Here is a 19,879-nt window from a genome sequence, read left to right on the forward strand (position 1 = left end):
CAGTCAGTGTTGACTTGCTTATTGGACTAGCACGTTGGATCTGTTGCCTTAAAGTTGGAGGGATATAAGATTCCAGGCCTCAGCCAACCTTCTGCAATGCTGCCAGATGAATATAAGAGGGTGTGATCGATTTAAACTGGCCTCCCCATTTGTTTGCTTCAATCGACCTCATTAAGAATTCACAGAGGGAAGAAAAAAAAAAATCTGACAACCATATGCACCATCTATCAAAAAATCCACCATGTCTAACCAGTTCTTTCTTTTATAAGTGATTAATTCTGGAATGTGCCTGATGCTTCTTAAATTATGAATTTATTATCGAATGGATATAAATTTGGTGGCTGTTCTCCAGTCATTTGTCAGTCACATACCATAACACGCCTCCATAATCATCCTTGGCAGTTAAGTATAATTTCTCCTTGGAGAAAAGCAGGTCTACCCGACCAGGTCTAATGGTCGGGTAGATTTAGGTCAACAGGATCTAACGTTGTATGTATCACATTAATAATAGCAATGAATAGTCTGAGCAAAAATGTATGAAATACAATCATTTATGGTGTCAAGGGTTTAAGTGCACTTTTGGCCCCATGTTAGTAAATGAGCATTGTTTTTTAGTTTGTCTGAAAAAATACATTATGATTCTGATATTGATTATCCCCAACATTGCCCACATTATATAGGGTGAGGTTTTTTTTTATTCTCCTACCTTGCATAAGATGGTGTGCAGTTTTGAATGTGCATTTAATTGTAATGCATGGGCATTGATCATGATAGTCAATATTGTTGGAGCTTGACAATGTTAACAGATTGTTACAGGAACTGCATTTAAATGGGAATGGATTGTTGATTGATGTCACAGGTTTTGCTGTAATGCAACAACACTTTAGTATTTTGCTTCAAGGTACAATAACGCGTTATATTTATGCACATCTGCAGACCCATGGCATGGATTATCTGTTGAGGATAATATGCTGGTTTAAAGGAAAATATGAATCCCCTGAAAACTTAGTTTAATTCTTTAAAAATACTTCTACTACATTGTACTTTCACAACTATGACAGCTTTTACATGTTGCTGCACTGTGGTTGCTACAGTGACATAGACTACATACAATGTCAGTGTGTATTTCCTAATCCCTTTCCAGTTAAAGGGAGCCTGTGGCCAAGGGGAAAGGGAACTTGACTTGTAACCGGAGGGTCGCCGGTTCAAATCCCCACCCGGCCAAAAAGGGCTGGGGTACCCCTGAGCAAGGTACCCAACCCCCAATGCTCCAGTGGAGCGCCACAGAGTGGGCGCCACTCAGTGTGGCAGCCCACTGCTCCTAATTCTAGGATGGGTCAAAATGCAGAGGAATACTTTCCCTAAGGGGATTAATAAAAAAACTAACTAAACCAACGAGACAAAAATAACCAAAACTGTTGAAACTTTCTATGTAAACCACATGCAGGTAACAGACATGGTCATTGTAACCTGTTAACAGCCCCCAAAGGTTCAACTTTAAGTTTAACTTTAACTAACTTCAAGGTTCAACTTTAAGTTAGTTAGTTAGTTAGTTAGTTTTTATTAATTTTAGGGGTTAACTTTCCCCTCACCTTTTCCATTGTGTATGGATTTCTCCGAATTTATTAAATTGGGACGTCTAAGTGTATTGGGAACACATGATGCTATCTCCAGCAACAGCGCTGTAATTACATCTGAAGCTGATGCCACTGCTGACCCTTGGTCACTCCCCATACACAGTAATGAGCTCCATGGTGAGCAGCAACAGCCATTACAGAAACCATATCCTGCAATGCTCCAGTGTGGAGTTATTCAGTGTCTGAGTGAAAGAAGATCTATTGTCTCTTATTTATTGAATTCTGTCTCTTTCCTGTTCTTGCAGTTGGGAAGACGTCTCTGATCACACGGTTCATGTATGACAGCTTTGACAACACATATCAGGTAAGTGCTACCTCCGGCACAGATCATCACTTTTGTCTGTACTGCACTGTCAGTCCCACTGAGCTCTAAACCTGAAACATGCAGCTATACATACATTAAATACAATATAGGCACGTATAAAATCATTATGATTCAAACTGTAACCTATGAAAATTAACAAATGTAATGAAGTTGTTTTATGTCAAGACAGACTGAGGCAACAGCAATGTTACTCTAGTAAAGTCAGGTGGCTGCACACAGGATGGAGTATGAATGAAAACAGAAAGAAGTGCGTTACGGAAGACTTTGGAAGTGAGTTTAGTGTTAAAAACCCCCACAGTCATTTAGACGTTTGACAAAATACCTGCTTGTTGCCCCTGCCTGCCCCCGTGCTGCCTCTGTATGCACACAAATGCCCCCTGAGGCAGGTGGCTGTGATAGTATTACTGTCAAGCTTGTTTTCAAATAATGGATGGAGCATATGAATAATTTAACATTGTTTCGTTTCACAAAGAGCAAACAGAGGCAGAATAACAACATCAACAACAACAAAAATCACCAAAGGTTCGGACTGCAGCTTTAAGTAGACGCATGACGATGACCTATGACAATATGTGTGTGTGTACATTTCATATGGACGTTTAATTCCGTCATGGATATTAAAACGTTCACATTTGAACTGAATCACCCGAAGATCACTGTGGGGCCTCCAGTGATCACTGTTTCTGACCTTGTTCTGCAAAGCAGCTGAACCTCACTTGCCATCCTAAAAACAGAATTTTGCTTTTGCAGCACTCATTGCAAGCATCTGCAAGGGTTCCTTGATGAAACCTGTGGTATTATTACTTTATAAGCAAAAAGCCCTCTATTTTCAAGTCCTAACATGTATCAAATATCACATAGCAGTTCCTCATTTTGTGTAGTGTTTATGTGTCTTTTAGTTCATGCAGGATGAGTGGATTATCCTCAGAAACACTGTAATCAACAACCTTTTTTTGCAAAGCTTCAAGTAACGTCATTAGTCACCAAACACAATTCACCATGTAATGGTAAATAGTGCTGATATATTTAATACTAGAGGTCAACCAATTAAGTAAGTCGATTACACAGCTCCAATGAGACATTACAATCTATGGGCATCGACAGATCCTGGCTCCACTACTGGTTTAAAGACAGAAAAAAGAAACTGTGGACACTGCTACTTGATCAATGACAGTTTCAGCTACTAGATTATTAAACTGTCAGATTCTGTCAGCTGAGTATTCTTTCGTTAAAGGTCTGGCATGTAAGAATTAGTGACCTCTAATGGTAAAACTGCAGATTGCAACAAATGTAGGAATCCTCCTCTCACTCCTCTTTCCCACACAAAATATACTATTTATTTCAGTCCAGTTGTGTAGTTTGATGTCTGTCGTCATGAATACGGCCTGTAATACATGGATAGCAAATATGACCATGATTATTTTCAAAGACTGAAACCTCCTAACCTCCTTTACCCAGAGCGAAATGTGTCCTCCCGTTTTTTTAAATGCAGTTTTTCTCACTCCAAGGCGACTGCTATAACTTCCAACTTGAGTGCAGCTGGATACATTAAAGCTTTAGCGAACCCAACAGCCATCAAAGTGCAGTCAATCTGAGGAACACTGGGGGAACATGGGTTTCTAGACAAATGGCCGTCTGCACTCGGCCTGTAAAGACAGAGGGCTCTCCTCTCCTCTACTTTCAGCCATTTCCTTCCATCATAAGTGGTCAGGCAGCATGGGAGGCAGACAGCTAGCATCTGCTGATCAAATTGTTTCCCCATCTCCCCCACACTATTGTAACGATCCCTTCCTTAAATTGTCACAACAGCCATAGAGTAATATGGAAATCAAACGGTTATTTAATTTGTGTGTAAAACTAACCCTGACATCCACGGGACTTCTTGTGCGTCTTCCAGTTGTCTTTTTTCAGGTAGTGGATTATAATTTTTATAAATGCCATAACCTCTACTTTGTTGCCATAGATCAATGTCAAATCTCTGTATCTCCCAAGTGTTTGTTTTATCCCATGTGGGTTTGCATGCTGTCCCCGTCTTCCCTTTGTCTTTTCGTCCATTGATCAGTGACAGGTAGGGCTCTGAGTGATATTTTCTAGCTCAACTTCTGAGACCTTTGAGTATTAATTAAAATGCTGCATGCATTAGCTGGGTCTGAGTGTTTATACCGCAGTCAGAGGGGAGGCAAGATTTGCCCCTGCGACGGTGGAAAGACTCTGAATGCGAGTGTGCCGGGGAAGTGCGCCTTGATGTGAATATTTATGAAGTCATTCATTCTGAACATATCACGACATGTTTTTTTTTATTTTCATCCAAGCCAAGCCTTTAGATCTGAGCAGTTCCTGTCCTTTGAAAGAAGACTGGCACTGTATTTAGAGGATAAGGTTCATCAGAAGGATGAAACTGAGCGTGGCAATGGCTTTAGTCAGCGGGAGGATGTGAGAAAGGCAAGCCTGATACCCTGACTCTAAAGCAGCAGACTCCCATCAAGCAGCCACTGAGCCGAAATAGACGCAGGGAGACATCCTCACTGCCTGGCAGCACATGCTAAAGGGTTCAGAGGCCTCCAGAGGGAGACTGCCTCTGTCAGCTGTGGTGGAGCTGTCAGTCAAGACTGGCCACCAGGCTGTGACTGCTCGGCCCAACAAACTCTGATATTTAAGTGCTGGAACTGGAGAAGCTGAATTTATGAAACATACCATATCATATTTAGTAGGGGGGGGAGGATTTGATACAGTGAAATATCACAATATTTTTTACATCGCGATATTCTGTCACTTTAGAAACACGATTTTTTTTAGCATATAATTTTGTTTCAAATAAACATTTTTTTTTGTGGATTAACATAAAAAACTAGATGGTGCCAAGTGCTCACTCTCACTGGAGCTGTTGTGTGAGTATATCGCAATATTTACTTTTGCAAATAGTATTAGTATTTTGCCATATCGTTATAATATTGTATCGTGTAGTGTGTTAGCTAAATCCAGAGATAATTTAAAGCTGAGGTAACCCATTACAGGTGTACAATTATACGTATTACCATTGTGTTTTCACGTCACCGCATCATTTCACACAATAATTTATCTAATATGTATAACCATTATTGAGCAAACACGACAGAGTTATAACAGTCACTAGACATTTAAGGGTTTTTATTTTTGTCATTGTCAAGTTTTTATTTCATTTATACCCTTCATTCATTCATTTATTCATTCATTCATCTTCTACCTGCACATGAGGGTCGTTTGGGGCATGCTGGTGCCAATCCCAGCTGATAAAGGGCCAAAGGCAGTGTACACTCTGGACAGGTAACCAGAGTGTCCATCACAGGGCCACACAGACAAAAAACCATCCACTCAAGCACATACGGTCAATTCAGAGTGTCCAATTTGCTGAATCAGAGTGTGGGAGGAAACCGGAGAACCCGGAGGAAACCCATGCACATGGGGAGAACATGCAAACTCCATGCAGAAAGGCCCTTGTTCTGGCCAGGTGGGGTCGGCCTCGGGTCTTCTTGCTTCAGAGACGAGAGTACTAAACTAACCACTACACCATTTATCAACTTTATTTAAACACAAAATCATCTGATTCAAAGTATATCATTGCATCAGTGACAGTCAGCATCAATGGTTTAGTCTTAAATACATTCTGAATTGATATATAAAATGTATACATATATGTTCATACTGCTTAGTGACACGACAAACAGATTAATTATTAAAAGCACTTACACTGATCACAAATTTTAATAAATTTGGCTGTTTGAAGCAGGCAGCATGATTGTATGCTGTTGGGTTTCTCTGTGTGCCAGCAGAAAACTTGAGATTAATCAGATTTGGTGTGTGTCCATAAACTGCTGTGTGTTCTAACCACTGTGAGCAACTGCCAGTTTGCTCGCTGAGTCTCAAGGTCTACTGGTTTGCCAGTGGCTCTGCCAGATGGAGGACCTTGAAAGTCCTGGTGGGAGCAGTGCTGGATATATTCGTATTCTCTCCTTACATGAAGGTAGAAATACAACCGTGGACAACCAGTCAAAATCGTTCCATAGTTGGTGCAAACATTCATCACACTGCGAGGCAACGATAACACAATTGTGAAGTCAAACAATGACCGCATCGTCCCGCAAGAATTAAGGAAACAAACCACACGACTCTCTCAGTGTTTCTCAGTATAGCATTTTTTCTGTTTTCGTGTCTGTGGGAAAATTCCCACACTGCATAGATTGACACATGTTAAACATCAGGACTGTGCAGACGAGGCAGAAGATGTACAGACAGTGACTGTTTCAAAAGCAGCACTGTGGCTGAAAACAATAAAGAAGTGCCCACAAAAACTTCTGCTAAAAATAAACCTCAACATTCATTTTTTTATCTCATTCGCAATTTTAGCTTCTCATGAACGTGACCATCCAATATTGAAAATGTGTGCTCTGCCAACAGTGCTCCCTTAAACAACTGCCTGACAGTGTGCCAGCTTGTACCAGTCTGTCTTTGTCTGCACCTCACAGCTCCAAATTTTCTGGATTTAGTTTAGACAATGATCGCTACAGTAAAAGACAGATAAACAACACAGAACTGACTGAAAAAAATCTGACGTCTTACAAAGCAGACAGCGTTGTTGCTTTCGCTCTCGCTTAGAAGTCCACAGGCAGAAATCCAGGAAAATGACTACAAACTTAAACCCTATGGGCCCTATTTAAATGATTTAAAGTGCAGGCTCTGAAGTGCGTGCATGAACGCATTAGGGCGTGTCCAACTGCAATTTTTCTATTTACACAGCGTATAATCTCGGCGCAAGATGCAAAGGAGTTGTATTTAGCGTCTGAATTATTGGAAGGTATGTTTTGGGGCGTAACATCAATTAAGCCAATCAGAGTTTCACTTGTTATTCCCTTTTAAAAGTCGGGTGCACCTGTGCCTGGCTCCTTGCTATTTGAATGGCAAATGCAGGAAACGTGAAGTGAATGATTCTCTGCAGAGTGGGTGGATCTGCTTGTGTGTGAGCAGAATAAATGCAAAATAAAAAATCTGAGCTGAAAATAAGCAAAAGGTTTGTCTTTGTCAAACTTAAACATTGACACTAACATTTTCCCTATAATCACAACTGTAGCCAAATAAGTGTTTGTCAAGCATGACAAATATTTATATTTGGAAACTAGATTGTAATTAACATGATTTATGGATGCTGTATATTTAAAATAAAGAAATTTTCTCTTTTGCAATTATCTTCATGACTGAATTATTTTAGCTGCTCTGTGCTCTATATCTTTTTTAAAACCAATTTAAATATCTTTGTCTTTATCTTTTAAATGTCCTCATTTCATTCACGAAGGTAATATTGGGCAGATTATACCTCACCCTGTCCTTTTTTTTTACCTGTTTACTCTTAAATGGCCAGTACAGCCCCATGCGATGGTCTTTTAGCGCTTGCCTGATTGCAGCTCCTACCGTGTAACCTACATATTTTATCTGCTTCAAAATCATTCATAAGGGTAATATTTGGTAGCATATACTGTACCTCACCCAGTCCTTTTTATCTGTAACACCCTTAAAGGGCCAGTACAACCCATACATTGCTCTTTTGCACTTACAAAAAGTGAATGCAGCTCCGACCTTGTGACTTAAAAATGTTTTTGTGGCTGAAAATCACTTTATATTTGGCAGATTACACCTCTCCAGTCATTTTACGCTTAAACGGCCAATACAGCTCCTACCTTGTGACCTGAAGTTTTTTTTCTGGCTGTATTAAGGCATTTTCATCATCTTAATAAAATACAAATTACAAAATAATATTTTGTATTTGAATCAGAAATACGACCCATCCCTAGATGAAGTTAAGAATATACCTCACATCCCTCAGACGTGTTAAAAGCTTTTTTGCCCTTGTCACTGGCAGAATGAGAGTTCCTGGTCTGTCCTCTGACGACGTGTGCTGGTGAATTATTTAAAAGGAACATTAATAATTTCTGCCGATCTTATCTGTACATTTATGGTTTTCTGTGTGGGATTCTATATTTAAAACTGTAGAAGGGTAGAGAGAGAGGGAGAGTAGAGAAACTCCTGCAGTAGCTCTCTTCTATTTATTATGTCTATAATTCCAATTGCAACTTAGCAAGCTTTTATTATTAGCTGAAAAAGACTATTTATTTTTGAAACTGTGCTTAGTCTGCCTGTCTATTTGGAGGCTGTAAAATGTGAAAGCTACTTTTCCTACAATTCTTTTTATTTAAATTACTATAATCTTGTATGCAGCAGTTTATACTCTGAATTATTTTTTTAGCTGTACAGTTTTTGATCCAACATCCCGACTTCAGTCCATTGTGACAGCTGTTATCGAAATGAAACAAGTGCACGATGAAGTTGCTGATGCCCAGCTCTATCTAAGTTGGCAGTGGGCAGTGGGAACCAGCTGGACTGCCTCATGTCAGCAAAACACAACAGATACACTATCTTGCTTAAAGCTGCAGTAGGCACTCGAAAAATGATGATTGATGATTGAGTATCAGGTTCTCTGAGTCACTCTGATCTGAGCCCCTCCCACCAAATATGGGAAACGTTTGCAGTTTGAGAAGCATACTCTAAATCAGGGGTGTCAAACATAAGGCCCACAGGCCAGAACTGGCCTTACCAGGGATCCAATCCGGCCCGCAGGATTGGATTGCCTTTGTAGATCCACTGTGATCTCTAAGTTGTTATGCAAACGTGTAAAAACTTTTGCATAATATTGTTGAAATGGCGCTTATTTTTTTTGTAAAAAGATACTTAATTAAATGTAAATCAAAGGGAACAATTGCTGTTCATAGGTTATTATGCTATTTTTTTTTTTTTTACCCGTGCGGCCCACTTCAGATCAAATTGGGTTGTATGTGACCCCTGAACTAAAATGAAAATATTTACATCCTGTCACATCATGCCAATGATCACAGAATTTGACAGACATAAAAAACAATAATTTTGTCTGGATAAGCATGACATTAGTTTTCATATTGTCTCATATCTAGTTGCCACCAATGCTAGAATAGCAACAGAATGTGTCCATCATAGTAGAACAGCCAATGGGGAGCCATCTCTGTCTCCTTAAACTGTCATGTGATTGGTCAAAGTGTCCTGTAATAGGCCACATTTCTCCAAGATTGGAAACAGAGCCTGGAGGAGCTGCAGTAATCCAGTTTTCTCTCTCAGATCACTTGATGGAGTTTATTATAGAGTTATTGATCCATACCTCCAAAAGTATGTTGCCTACCTAGGTTTGAGAAAAAGGTTTAGTGCAAAAACATATTAAATGTGTCATGGTACAAGTAATTCTCTGACATGTCTCAGAATAAATGCCTGCAGGTCCTTCCTGCCTATCAGTACAAGCTCCAGCTGGCTGGTGCTCCCATTTGCAAGCCTGGGTCACATAGAGTGGAACCATACAGCTGGGTACTGCGGTATAATCCGAGTTTAGACCAACACAAGCAACCATCGAGTCCTTTACACCCTCATCCCCTCACTCTCATGCACACGCTGACACGCCAAACACCTGGACGCACCACATGAAAAAGTCACAAACCACATCAGCCTTGGCCAGCTGTCATTCAGTGTCAGTGAGTCATTAAAAAAAACTTTTCTGTTTCCTGCTATGCAGTTTTTTTTCTTTCTTCATAACAAAATTCAGTTAAAGCAACAAACCCATATCTGCAGTTTTACCACTTTTAAATTAGTTCGAGTCAGATCATCTGATGATATCGTGGCGAGCGGCATAGCTGAAAGTAAACAATACAGAAATGTTTAGATTCCTGCAGTAAGTGGATAATGTGGAATGGTATGAGCCATGATTGTTAAGCAGTCGATTGCAGGATAAAAACCACACAAAATACACAAACTATACATTGAAACAATATGGTTCCGATAAGTGTAATATTTGCTGACACTCTTGAAAATTCATCAAAAGCCTTGAATCAAAAGTTAAAAATAAACTTTAACATTGGATTGGACATTGGAAAGATTCTTGTCCAGATTAGACTTCTAAAATCTCAAAGCTGATCAGTTATCATTAAATTGTGTCATGTCATTCTGCGTTTGATGTGACACTTGCATTGTTTTTGCACGTAACCTGGTTGCGTGACAGACTTTAATTACATTTGGTGTGAACACACTGCCATTAACCATGGAAGTTGTCCTCTTCACAGTTTCACTGTGTCTTTATTTCCATCCTTTTATTCCCTGGTAAACACAGTTGTTTTCTGATAGCTTTTCATGGCATTTACAGTGATAATGATCCAGGAATGTCTTCTCTTCCCTGAACTAGGCCACAATTGGAATTGACTTCCTATCAAAAACCATGTACTTGGAAGATCGAACGGTAAGAACCTCAGTTAAATTAAGAATATATATACATATCTACAGTGGGGTTTTTTTCCAGTGTGTTATGTGTCAGTACTGCAGTAACTCAGTCTCTAACAGAGAAATGACATACTGCTGCACTGGTCATCCTCACAATAATGCACTCAAAACTAACCCAGCCGTGCTCATGACTGCATTTAGATGAGTACATTTCAAACCTGTCTGGACTGTTTCCTGCAGCTAGAAGAATTTGACAGTTCCAGGAGAATTCCACTCATGTACAGTAACACATGTTTGTTGTGTATATGTACTGTGTTGTGTGTGTCTGTGTTTGTGTGGAGAGGGCCTACTGTTCCCAGGCTCTCTGATTTTCTAAATAATCTCAGCCTCCTCAGCTTTCCCTCTCTGAACCCCAGGTGAGGTTGCAGCTGTGGGACACGGCTGGACAAGAGCGCTTCAGGAGCCTCATTCCCAGCTACATACGGGACTCCACTGTGGCTGTGGTGGTCTACGACATTACAAGTGAGTGCTCCTTGGAATTGAACTATTAATTATGTGCAATCTATGCAAGTATTCATTTTAGTTTGACTGCCCTCTGCGTTGTTTCCTCCCCCCCTCAACAGACGTTAACTCCTTCCAGCAGACGTCAAAATGGATCGACGACGTCAGGACAGAGAGGGGAAGTGATGTCATCATTATGCTTGTCGGCAATAAAACAGATCTGGCAGATAAGAGGTATGTGATTACTGCCGAAGTGAATTATTAAACTCAACATTTCCCCTTATGTCTCGACGCCATGGCAACAATGATGTGCAACGTGTCTGTGGCAACATTCAGCAAAATGAGCACAAAGTATGATGAGAACAAATTGACTGAAAAGCTGTCCCTGCAGAGTCCACGGTCTGATAAGACGTTGAAGTGGGTTACTCGTTATAGAAATAATTGTTGATCCAATTGATGTTATATATATATATATATGTGTGTATATATGTATATGTATATGACAGGTATGTAAAATGTGTGTATGTTGCATAATACATCACATTTAATGGATATACTCATTAGCATATTCTGCTTTAGTTCATCTTTTTAAGATGTGATGATGATGTGACATGAACAATGTCCCCCTCACATTGTTCATTGTTAGTTCTTGTTGATGAGGATCTGCACTAACATTTGTTTTTATAATCAATTAATATGTTGCTTATTACCTTGATAAATCAGTTTTTTGGTCCATAAAATGTCAGAGGGTGGTGCAAATGAAGATGGTTTTCTCCCACACCATGGAATGATAACGTCCTCCTCCAGTGTCTTCATGTGCCCGTGAACCTAAGATTTTCAGTTCTTCACATTTCTTTATCATAATGGTGCAATGAAACCTAAAAATAACATTTTAAGATGCAGCCACAAATGTGTGTTTACTGACAGCATGTTAGCTGTAGTGAGGAGGTGAGAAAATGCTGAGGAGACAGGATTTTTCCACAATAGTGGAATGATATGACGAAAATGAATGCAGAATTAGATCACTTTTGTCCTAGTGCCAGAATATATGAAGGTTGCCTACTGTACGCACCAATAGCTTTTCTTATTACTTTTTCATCTAAATGTCATTTTCCTTTTTGAAAACAAGTTAATCCACTTTACAAATATTAATAATTCTCCAGCATATTTGGATATACTGACTTTTCAGGAGTATGCATTTTAATTAAAGGCTCCAATGCGGAACCTATATCACCCCCTGTGGACTTGTGAGTAATTACCAAAATGCTGCCATCTCGATATTTTCTCTCTGCCCCTCCTCAGTCACACACACACTAACTGAGGGAGAGAAGCGGTGGTGTCCGCAGTTGTTTAGGGGAGCACTGTTGGTGGAGCACACATTTTCATGTCTGTGAGAAGCTGAAATCGTGATTGTGATAGAAATATGATTGTGAAGTCCTACTTTTATTTTTAGCAGTGGAATCCACTTTGGGAACTTTGCACAGACTAGAAAACAAAACACTGCTACACTGAGAGACATGGGGTCATGTCGAGTTGATAGGCTTTAAGCCCGTCCCACAGGGATTTTAAAAACATGGGAGACCACAGACACAACACACTTTGTAACAGAATTTCAATCATCCTTAAAAAACACAGATTAGACGATCCAGTCAAGACACAGGACCACATACTTGGCGGGATTTGAGCTCTCACAGAAACTTGAGCGATTTAACTTCAGAATGTAAACAGGCATGGAGGCAGACTGTCTCTGTTATGTAGTGATAAGCACCCTCGATTGTCAGAAGGGCCTGATTGAGACTTTAGTGTGGGCTTTAATCAACTGATTTGTATGATTTATCATTTTGTTATCAATTTCAATATAATCTTTTGTTTTTATTGCCATTCTATGGTCCTGAACTTAAGGTAAGGAAGAAAATCATATTTACTGCTTTAACATGACCTCAGCATCCTCTCCTAATTTCCTTCCTACTGGAGGTAAATCAGATTCACTGCTGCCTGAGTCAAGTTAGATAGGTTTTTGACTGCTTTTTAAATTACAGTGCTCCATTTTCCAACTGCAGTGTATCGACCAATCATTCAGATTCTTATAAATATTTGATATATTACACGTTCAGGTTAATTATGTTGACAGTGACACTCCTCCTGCAGATGCAGTCAGGTCTGGTAGTGAAAGGTTTGCACCCACAGAGATGATAAATGCTGTTATCACTGTTTGTTCTGTTGTGTGTTTCACTGATTAAAGAAGAGATTATGTGGAAAAACCTGGTACATGAATTGACACAAGTGTGAATAAAGTGGCTCACACTGCGCTTGGTTTAAGACCTGAAACACCATGGTTGACATTTTATGTTCAACCAAACAGAGGACATGCTTAAGGTAAAGAAGAAGTTCCTGTTTTAATTGGGTTTTTGCTGTGAAAAGATGCTCAGGTGCTCTTTACAACCTTCTCTGTGAGATCAGGGCTTTTTCTTTGTGTTTGTTAGTTTGCTCATTCATGTGTGGTGGAGCTCTTCACAGTTCTCAGTGCCTATGGGAAATAAAATATGCACAGTTAAGCTTCTAAAGAGTCCCCAAAGCCCCGCAGAAGGGGAATCTAGCGTGGCTCCTGCCTCACATGAAAGAAGGCATCAACAGCCTGGTGTGATGTTCACGACGCTCATGGATTTCTTTTTTGTGACGGCACTTGTTAAAGTTGTGGATCAGTTAAATCTGCTTCCCTGCAAATGCAATACTTGAGTGTGAGGTCAGGTTTAAAGTGAATGTAGTTTTTCTTTTCATGCTTGTGTACTGTATACATAAGGTGGAGAAACATCCATCCAATAATAACTAATCTGGTGAAGCTTCTGTATGTGTGAATGAAGTGTTTTGCCTGGAGTCCTAGTGACGGTGCAACAAGTTGTGATCACAACATTGTCTCATTTAAGCGACATGTTTCCGAGGGGTGGGAATCACAGGGTACCTCACAATACGCTTTTCTGGACACTCACAGACACTGGACGCTGTTATCAATTAAGTTTGTGTAGGCAGCATGTTTAGGTAATATAACATATATATATAATATAATATTTAGCAATAGTTTAGTTAAATGTTGTGAGACACAGTATAGCCTTCATGTGGAGGATAAAGTGGTAGACGATGGGCGGACGGACACAGTGTAGCTCTCCAATAAATTTGGTGAACAAGAAAAATGAGACGCAGTAAAAACTGCTTTGCAGTGACATTATTCTTTAAAAAAAAGAAAAGAAACACAACTGGCCTTGAATCTTTTCTCTGTCATAATGTTGGTCAGTATTCAAAATGGCATGTATTCCCCATTGACTCTAAGAAGTAATTATTCTGTTCTGGCCAATCAATGGACTACGTGTTTAACTCCATCCTTAAGAAAGGTGTGCTAATAGCTGCATAATTTATTAGACCAGCACCCAATGTAAGGTTTATGCCACAGCTTAACTGCATTAACTGGTAATTATCCAAATGTTTTTTATGTTATTGTAGTGGTTAATCCACCAAAATTATATATTTTTTAATGCTAAAATAAAATTATTATTGTTATCCATGAAAAAATGTCCAGTGTGTGTTACCTGTGACAATAAAACAGCTGAAAAAGTGTCAAACCTTCATCTTTAATGGTTTGAAACCCCACATTGTTTGTGTGTTTGTCCAGCAGGATGCACTTGGAGCAGATGTGATTAAGAAGGTGGATACAGGATTTTTATTTCACAATTTGTAACATTGAGAGATTTGCATATACATGTTCATCAATTAGCCTCAAGAAACAATACCAACATAATTAGAGATAATTAAAAAGTCAGGCATGTGCACACTGCTAATAGCTATGCACAGGAGATGAACATGAACACAAATGAAAATCTGTCCAGATCCCTCTCTGGGGGCTGTGAGAATGGAATCACAGTTTGTTTTTTTAACCACCTGGCAAATGTCAGTCTAACGCTCATTGTCTTTTCAGCTCTGCTTTGTGTCTGCTGTAATTACTGAGGGAAATTTCCAGCTCTGTCGCTTCTAAATGATCCTCTGTGTTCACCAGCTTGTTGATAATGTGTCTGTCAGCAGTTCTGTGCTGGGAAGTTCATACGCAATCGCTTCATCAAAACTTTTACGCCGCTTGCTTCTCATCAAAGCCGTGACGTTTCACATTTGTCTATAAAATCAATCAGTGCTTCTTTCATTAACAGGTAGAAATAGTAATTGGGACGGCCCATAGCCAAGTGGAAAGATAACTTGTCTTGTGACCAAAGGGGTGCCGGTCCAAGTCCCCACCGGGTCAAGGGCTGAGTTTCCCCCCGAGCCAGGTACCATTCTAAATTGACCCCAGTCACATCCAGTCTAGTCTAATCTAAGCCCAGATAAATGGGAGGGTTCTGTCAAGAAAGTCACCTGGCATAAAAAATCTCTGCCAATTCAAATGTGAGGATCATCTGCTATGGCGACCCCTAGAGGGGGAGCAGCTGAAAGACACACAAAGGAAGTAGAAATAATTATTAAGCTGATTTTTGGTGGTTGTGCTTATTTACTAATGAAGATGAAGAAATCACCAGTGCACTGTAATAAGACTTGTTCTCGGGACTTGAACTCGATCACTGATGACTCAGACGTGGACTCGGGCATTGAAAGCATTCAGACTTGAAGATGAGGACTTTGTAATAGGTCAAATGAATGTGGCCTATAGTCTGCTATTATATTTAAATATACATTATTAGCATATGTTATTGCTCTAACGTTTCCCGTGCTTGCAGGTCCATGTGTCCACAGCCTGCAGTGCCGAGGTGCCTAAAAAGAGGCTGTAAATCTTTGAGGACACAGATTTTACACCCTAAATAAACTCTTTGAAATAGTGACCCTTTTTTCTTTGTATGTAAGCTCTAAATGGAGCACTGGAGGCCATTTTGGAGCAGGATTCCGACTCCACTGTGATGACTCAGACTAAGATAATGGGGATGTAAGTTGGACTTGCTTCAGACTCTTCTTCGGTGACTCAGACTCAAACACTGGGGACTCATGTCTCAACTCACTGTGGAGATTTAGTGACCTGACCACGGCACTGCGCCACTGGCTTTAGAGCAGCAGTCACATATTTTGGGACTGAGCTGCTCTGCTACGTGCGTTACTGCCTCTTGGATGCTACGTATTGTGCATTTATTATGTCATTTTCTTGCCAACTGCCTGCCTGTCTGGTGATGATGAATAATCCACACTGTTGTTTAAAGTTGGGGCTTGGGCGCATGCATCCAGAAATAGCCACAGAGACACTGCTGGAACTCAGTCAGGTGGTGTTATTATGTAAATACGTCTTCAGTGCCTCAGTCGCACAGAAGGAAAGTCTTTTCCTGACTCACAAATACTGTTTGTCTTCCTTCTGTGCTTAAAATACAAAGGGAGTGTTATTTAAAGTGAGGAGGACCAGTTAAATAGAAGGTTGTTGTTTTGGAGGCTTGTACAAAAGCAGCACGGAAGTCGATGTCGGTGTGTTTAGTCAGGTGATATTTTTAGTTTAGTACACAGTTGTTGTTTTTTTCCTTTTGTGTTGAAAGAAACAAAGAGACTGTTTTGTGCAGAAGAGCAGTGGTAGCCTGATTTAGACCAGTTGTCTTAACGAACCTGCTGGCTGTCTTTGGGGATGTGTTTGTGTGTGTGTGTGTGTGTGTGGGGATGGGGAGGCAGCACTGCATGAAATTCTCTGTTCGTATTATTGGACACCTGATGTTGCCTCCTTTTCCCAACAAGAGCCAAACAGTCACTGCCAGTATAATTAAATGTGATGCAAATTAGCTGTTATTAATTTCTCCTAGGACAATGTAATTAATCATTCTCAGTCATTAGCTAATTAGGTCTGGTGTGTTCACACTAGCGTAGAATAACAGGAGCCTCAGCTACAGTCACTGGGCCTCGCGTGCTGATATGAGAAAATCGAGTGTCCCCATTTTTATAAACGGTGTATAATTATAACCTATCGTGCGTTCTGCAGCATTTTGGATGTAACCCCGCCTTTGTTTACAGGCAAATCACAATTGAGGAAGGCGAACAGAGGGCCAAAGAGCTGAGTGTCATGTTCATAGAGACGAGTGCCAAGACGGGATACAACGTCAAACAGGTGAGTTCAGAGACCGAGAAGACGAGATGATCTGTCCGTCTGTGATCTACACTGCTTATAAAGGAAAAAGTTCTTCATTTAACACAATTCACACCGTTTCAAAGAGTGTCAAATCTGTGAGCTTTCACAGCCTACTGTACGGCTCATATCCACATGTGTAGTTAGTGTGGCAGTATTAAAATAACAATAAATATAATTTAACAGTATACTGACAAAAAGTCCTGTACTAAAAATGTCATGTTAAGATTATGCAGACTGAAATAAAACTTTTTAAACTTTAAACTCCTAAAATATCTCTAAAACACACTAAAACCACTTCACCTCATATTTTGGTAAGAGATAAATCAATTTTTCACATCATGTGTTGGGAAGATATTTTTTTAGTGAACATTTTAATGTACAAAACAATCATTTTAAGAATTTTATGTATCACACGGTCCTGAGGTGACTGTAAAGAGGCAAGCCCTTCAAAATAAATCACAAGCACTGTGTGTTGTGTGTGTGTATACTGTGTGTAAAATATTCATGATTGACCTATTTATGGAAATTCATTTAAATTAACAATTAAATTAAATTAACAATTAAATTATTATTAGTGCTTTCATTGCAATTAAAAAGGGAAATTCATCACAATTAAATTATTATTAGTGCTTTCATTGCAATTAAAAAGGTACATCATCTAATCCCTATCCAGAGAGATATTGTGGGTTGTCAGACTCAGAGACAGTGATTGGTTTCGGTTTGTTTATAACAACAAAGGCCGTCTGTTTCGTTAGTAAATAATGACAATAATGCAGACTGTACTGTGTCTGTCAGTGGATGGTGTTGGCATCACGTCTCTCCAGACAGCAGCACAGAAAGAGGATGCTATTCTTCACTTCACTTTACACATCAACAACACAATGCTGACAAAAATGTCACAGTCCTGCCACTGACCACATACACTGTGTGTGTCTGTGTCCGAGGTATTGTGTTCCCAAATTCAATCTTTGTGGCATCAATGTTTAATCATCTATGAGAACTATTGAGTGAAATAAGTCGACTTTTTTGATCCTCAGGTACATGGTTATGTGTCATTTTCTATTCAGATTTCTTCAAATCATTTTAAATGATAGAAAGCAACTTAACAAAAAGAAAGAAGCAAAAAAAAGTTAGAAAATAAACACAAATGAATGAAGAGACCTAGTGGGAGGGGTTCAAATATTTGACTACATCAACTGTTTGTCTAACACTTCTGCCTGTTGGAGCTCTAATGATAACTTTCACAGTCAATAAATCAGTCAAATATTTTCTTGATTAATCAATCATTTAATTTGCTTCTCTTTAAAAAAAACAGAAAATATTGTAAAATGTCATTCACTGTTTTCTAAACCTCAAATGTTTAGTTTTGTCCACAAATGAAAAATATTCAGTACATCATCATCGTCAAGAAATATTATATTTAACAAGCTGAAATCACAGAATATGGTTTTCTTTGATATATAACACACTCTTGCTGATTAATCTAATACTCTACAATCTAGTGATTCATTTACTAATGGATTAAGAGTAGGCAGCTCCACCGCCTACTTGTCACACGACTTAGACAAAGTTTTCATGTTGTGTTTTCCTGATTTTTGTCCTCCTTCTGTGTCCTCTTCTGCAGCTGTTTCGTCGCGTGGCTGCTGCTCTTCCAGGGATGGAAAGTATGCAAGAAACAAGCAAAGAAGGGAGTATCCTTTCACTGGTTGACATGTAATGATATGCAAATTGTCTGAGCTCAGAGGAAACATTTCAATCCTGATGTGATAACATCACTCACTGCTAACTTCTCAATTAAGAGCTTCAGTGCTGAGCTCTGTGCAGTGACACATATTTAAATATGTGTCACCTCTCTGTCCAATTACTTTTTTTTTTTCAGTTTGACACACTGTTTTTCAGCACTTGTGCTTGACGGGTGCAGGTGGGAAGCCAGTCGCTCAATTAGGCAGACAATCTGGCTGCGCTTTTCTGTGTTGCATGGCTACATTTGCTCATTTAAACCATTGACAGGAGCCTGAGCATCCAGCCATTAGTCAGACTGTAGCACGACTCACCTAAGTGGCTGCTGTCGCAGCTCCACCTGTTGGATATTAGTAATCTCATGCAACAGAACCCTAATGTTTCATTTTCTTTAAGAAATAGAATTCAATACTGCAGGACAATATGATTGATATATATCAGAATGAAATATCACACCATAGTATCTGGACCATAGACCGTATTTAATAACAGATGTAAGCCTCTGGTCCTGCACTTGAATTTTCAGCAGAATTTTCTTGTTTTTATGCAGTAAAATGACCAACAACCTTTTGACACTAATAGACACCTGGAGGTACATTTTTGTAGAAATTGTATGCTGATGACATATTGTGAGCATGGGCTACATCAGCAAAAGCCTGCGGCACAGTTAGCAAATAACTGGAAGCTAACTAGCTAAGAAAGGAGGATGGAAGTAGCAGTTAGCCACCAGGGGGCGACTCCGCTGAATCACTTCATTGGAGCACATCCAAAAATGAATATGTAGTGACAAAATAACACATTTTTCACCAAAACACAGCTTGTAATGGTTAAAGCGTCAAGTATTTAGTGCGACCTGCCCTTACAGTTGAACAATACCATGACGCTGGCTAACCATGGCCTACATCAGCAAAAGCCTGCGGCACAGTTAGCAAATACCTGGAAGCTAACTCGCTAAGAAAGGAGGATGGAAGTTAGGGTTGCAAAACCATACTCGTCACATTTTGTCCCTTGTTTCATCGTGACAAACCTTGGCAACCCTAATGGAAGTTGCAGTTAGCCACTGGGGGCGACAACGCTGAATCACTTCATTGGAACACATCAAAAAACTGATATGTAGTTTCAAAATAACACATTTTTAGATGTGAGTAGTTGACCTTGTGATAAACTGGTGACCTTGACGCATCTGCAACCCTTTAAGAACAAGCTGTATACATGATGTACACCCTT

At 39.6% G+C, this 19,879-nt stretch overlaps 1 protein-coding gene across 2 annotated transcripts in view; it reads left to right on the forward strand.

Moving 5' to 3' along the window:
* rab6ba (RAB6B, member RAS oncogene family a) overlaps positions 1-19,879 on the forward strand; it is a 47,695-nt gene that overhangs the window by 19,451 nt on the left and 8,365 nt on the right. The window contains exons 2-7 of one of the 2 annotated variants that reach the window (XM_044044157.1): positions 1,883-1,941; positions 10,247-10,300; positions 10,677-10,803; positions 10,905-11,016; positions 16,798-16,891; positions 18,537-18,603. In XM_044044157.1, coding sequence (XP_043900092.1) covers positions 1,883-1,941; positions 10,247-10,300; positions 10,677-10,803; positions 10,905-11,016; positions 16,798-16,891; positions 18,537-18,603 — 513 coding nt within the window. The remainder of the gene's footprint in view (positions 1-1,882; positions 1,942-10,246; positions 10,301-10,676; positions 10,804-10,904; positions 11,017-16,797; positions 16,892-18,536; positions 18,604-19,879) is intronic. The other variant, XM_044044158.1, reaches the window with a different exon arrangement.

Source organism: Solea senegalensis, linkage group LG14 (genome assembly GCF_019176455.1).
Source record: "Solea senegalensis isolate Sse05_10M linkage group LG14, IFAPA_SoseM_1, whole genome shotgun sequence".
Taxonomy (NCBI): domain Eukaryota; kingdom Metazoa; phylum Chordata; class Actinopteri; order Pleuronectiformes; family Soleidae; genus Solea; species Solea senegalensis.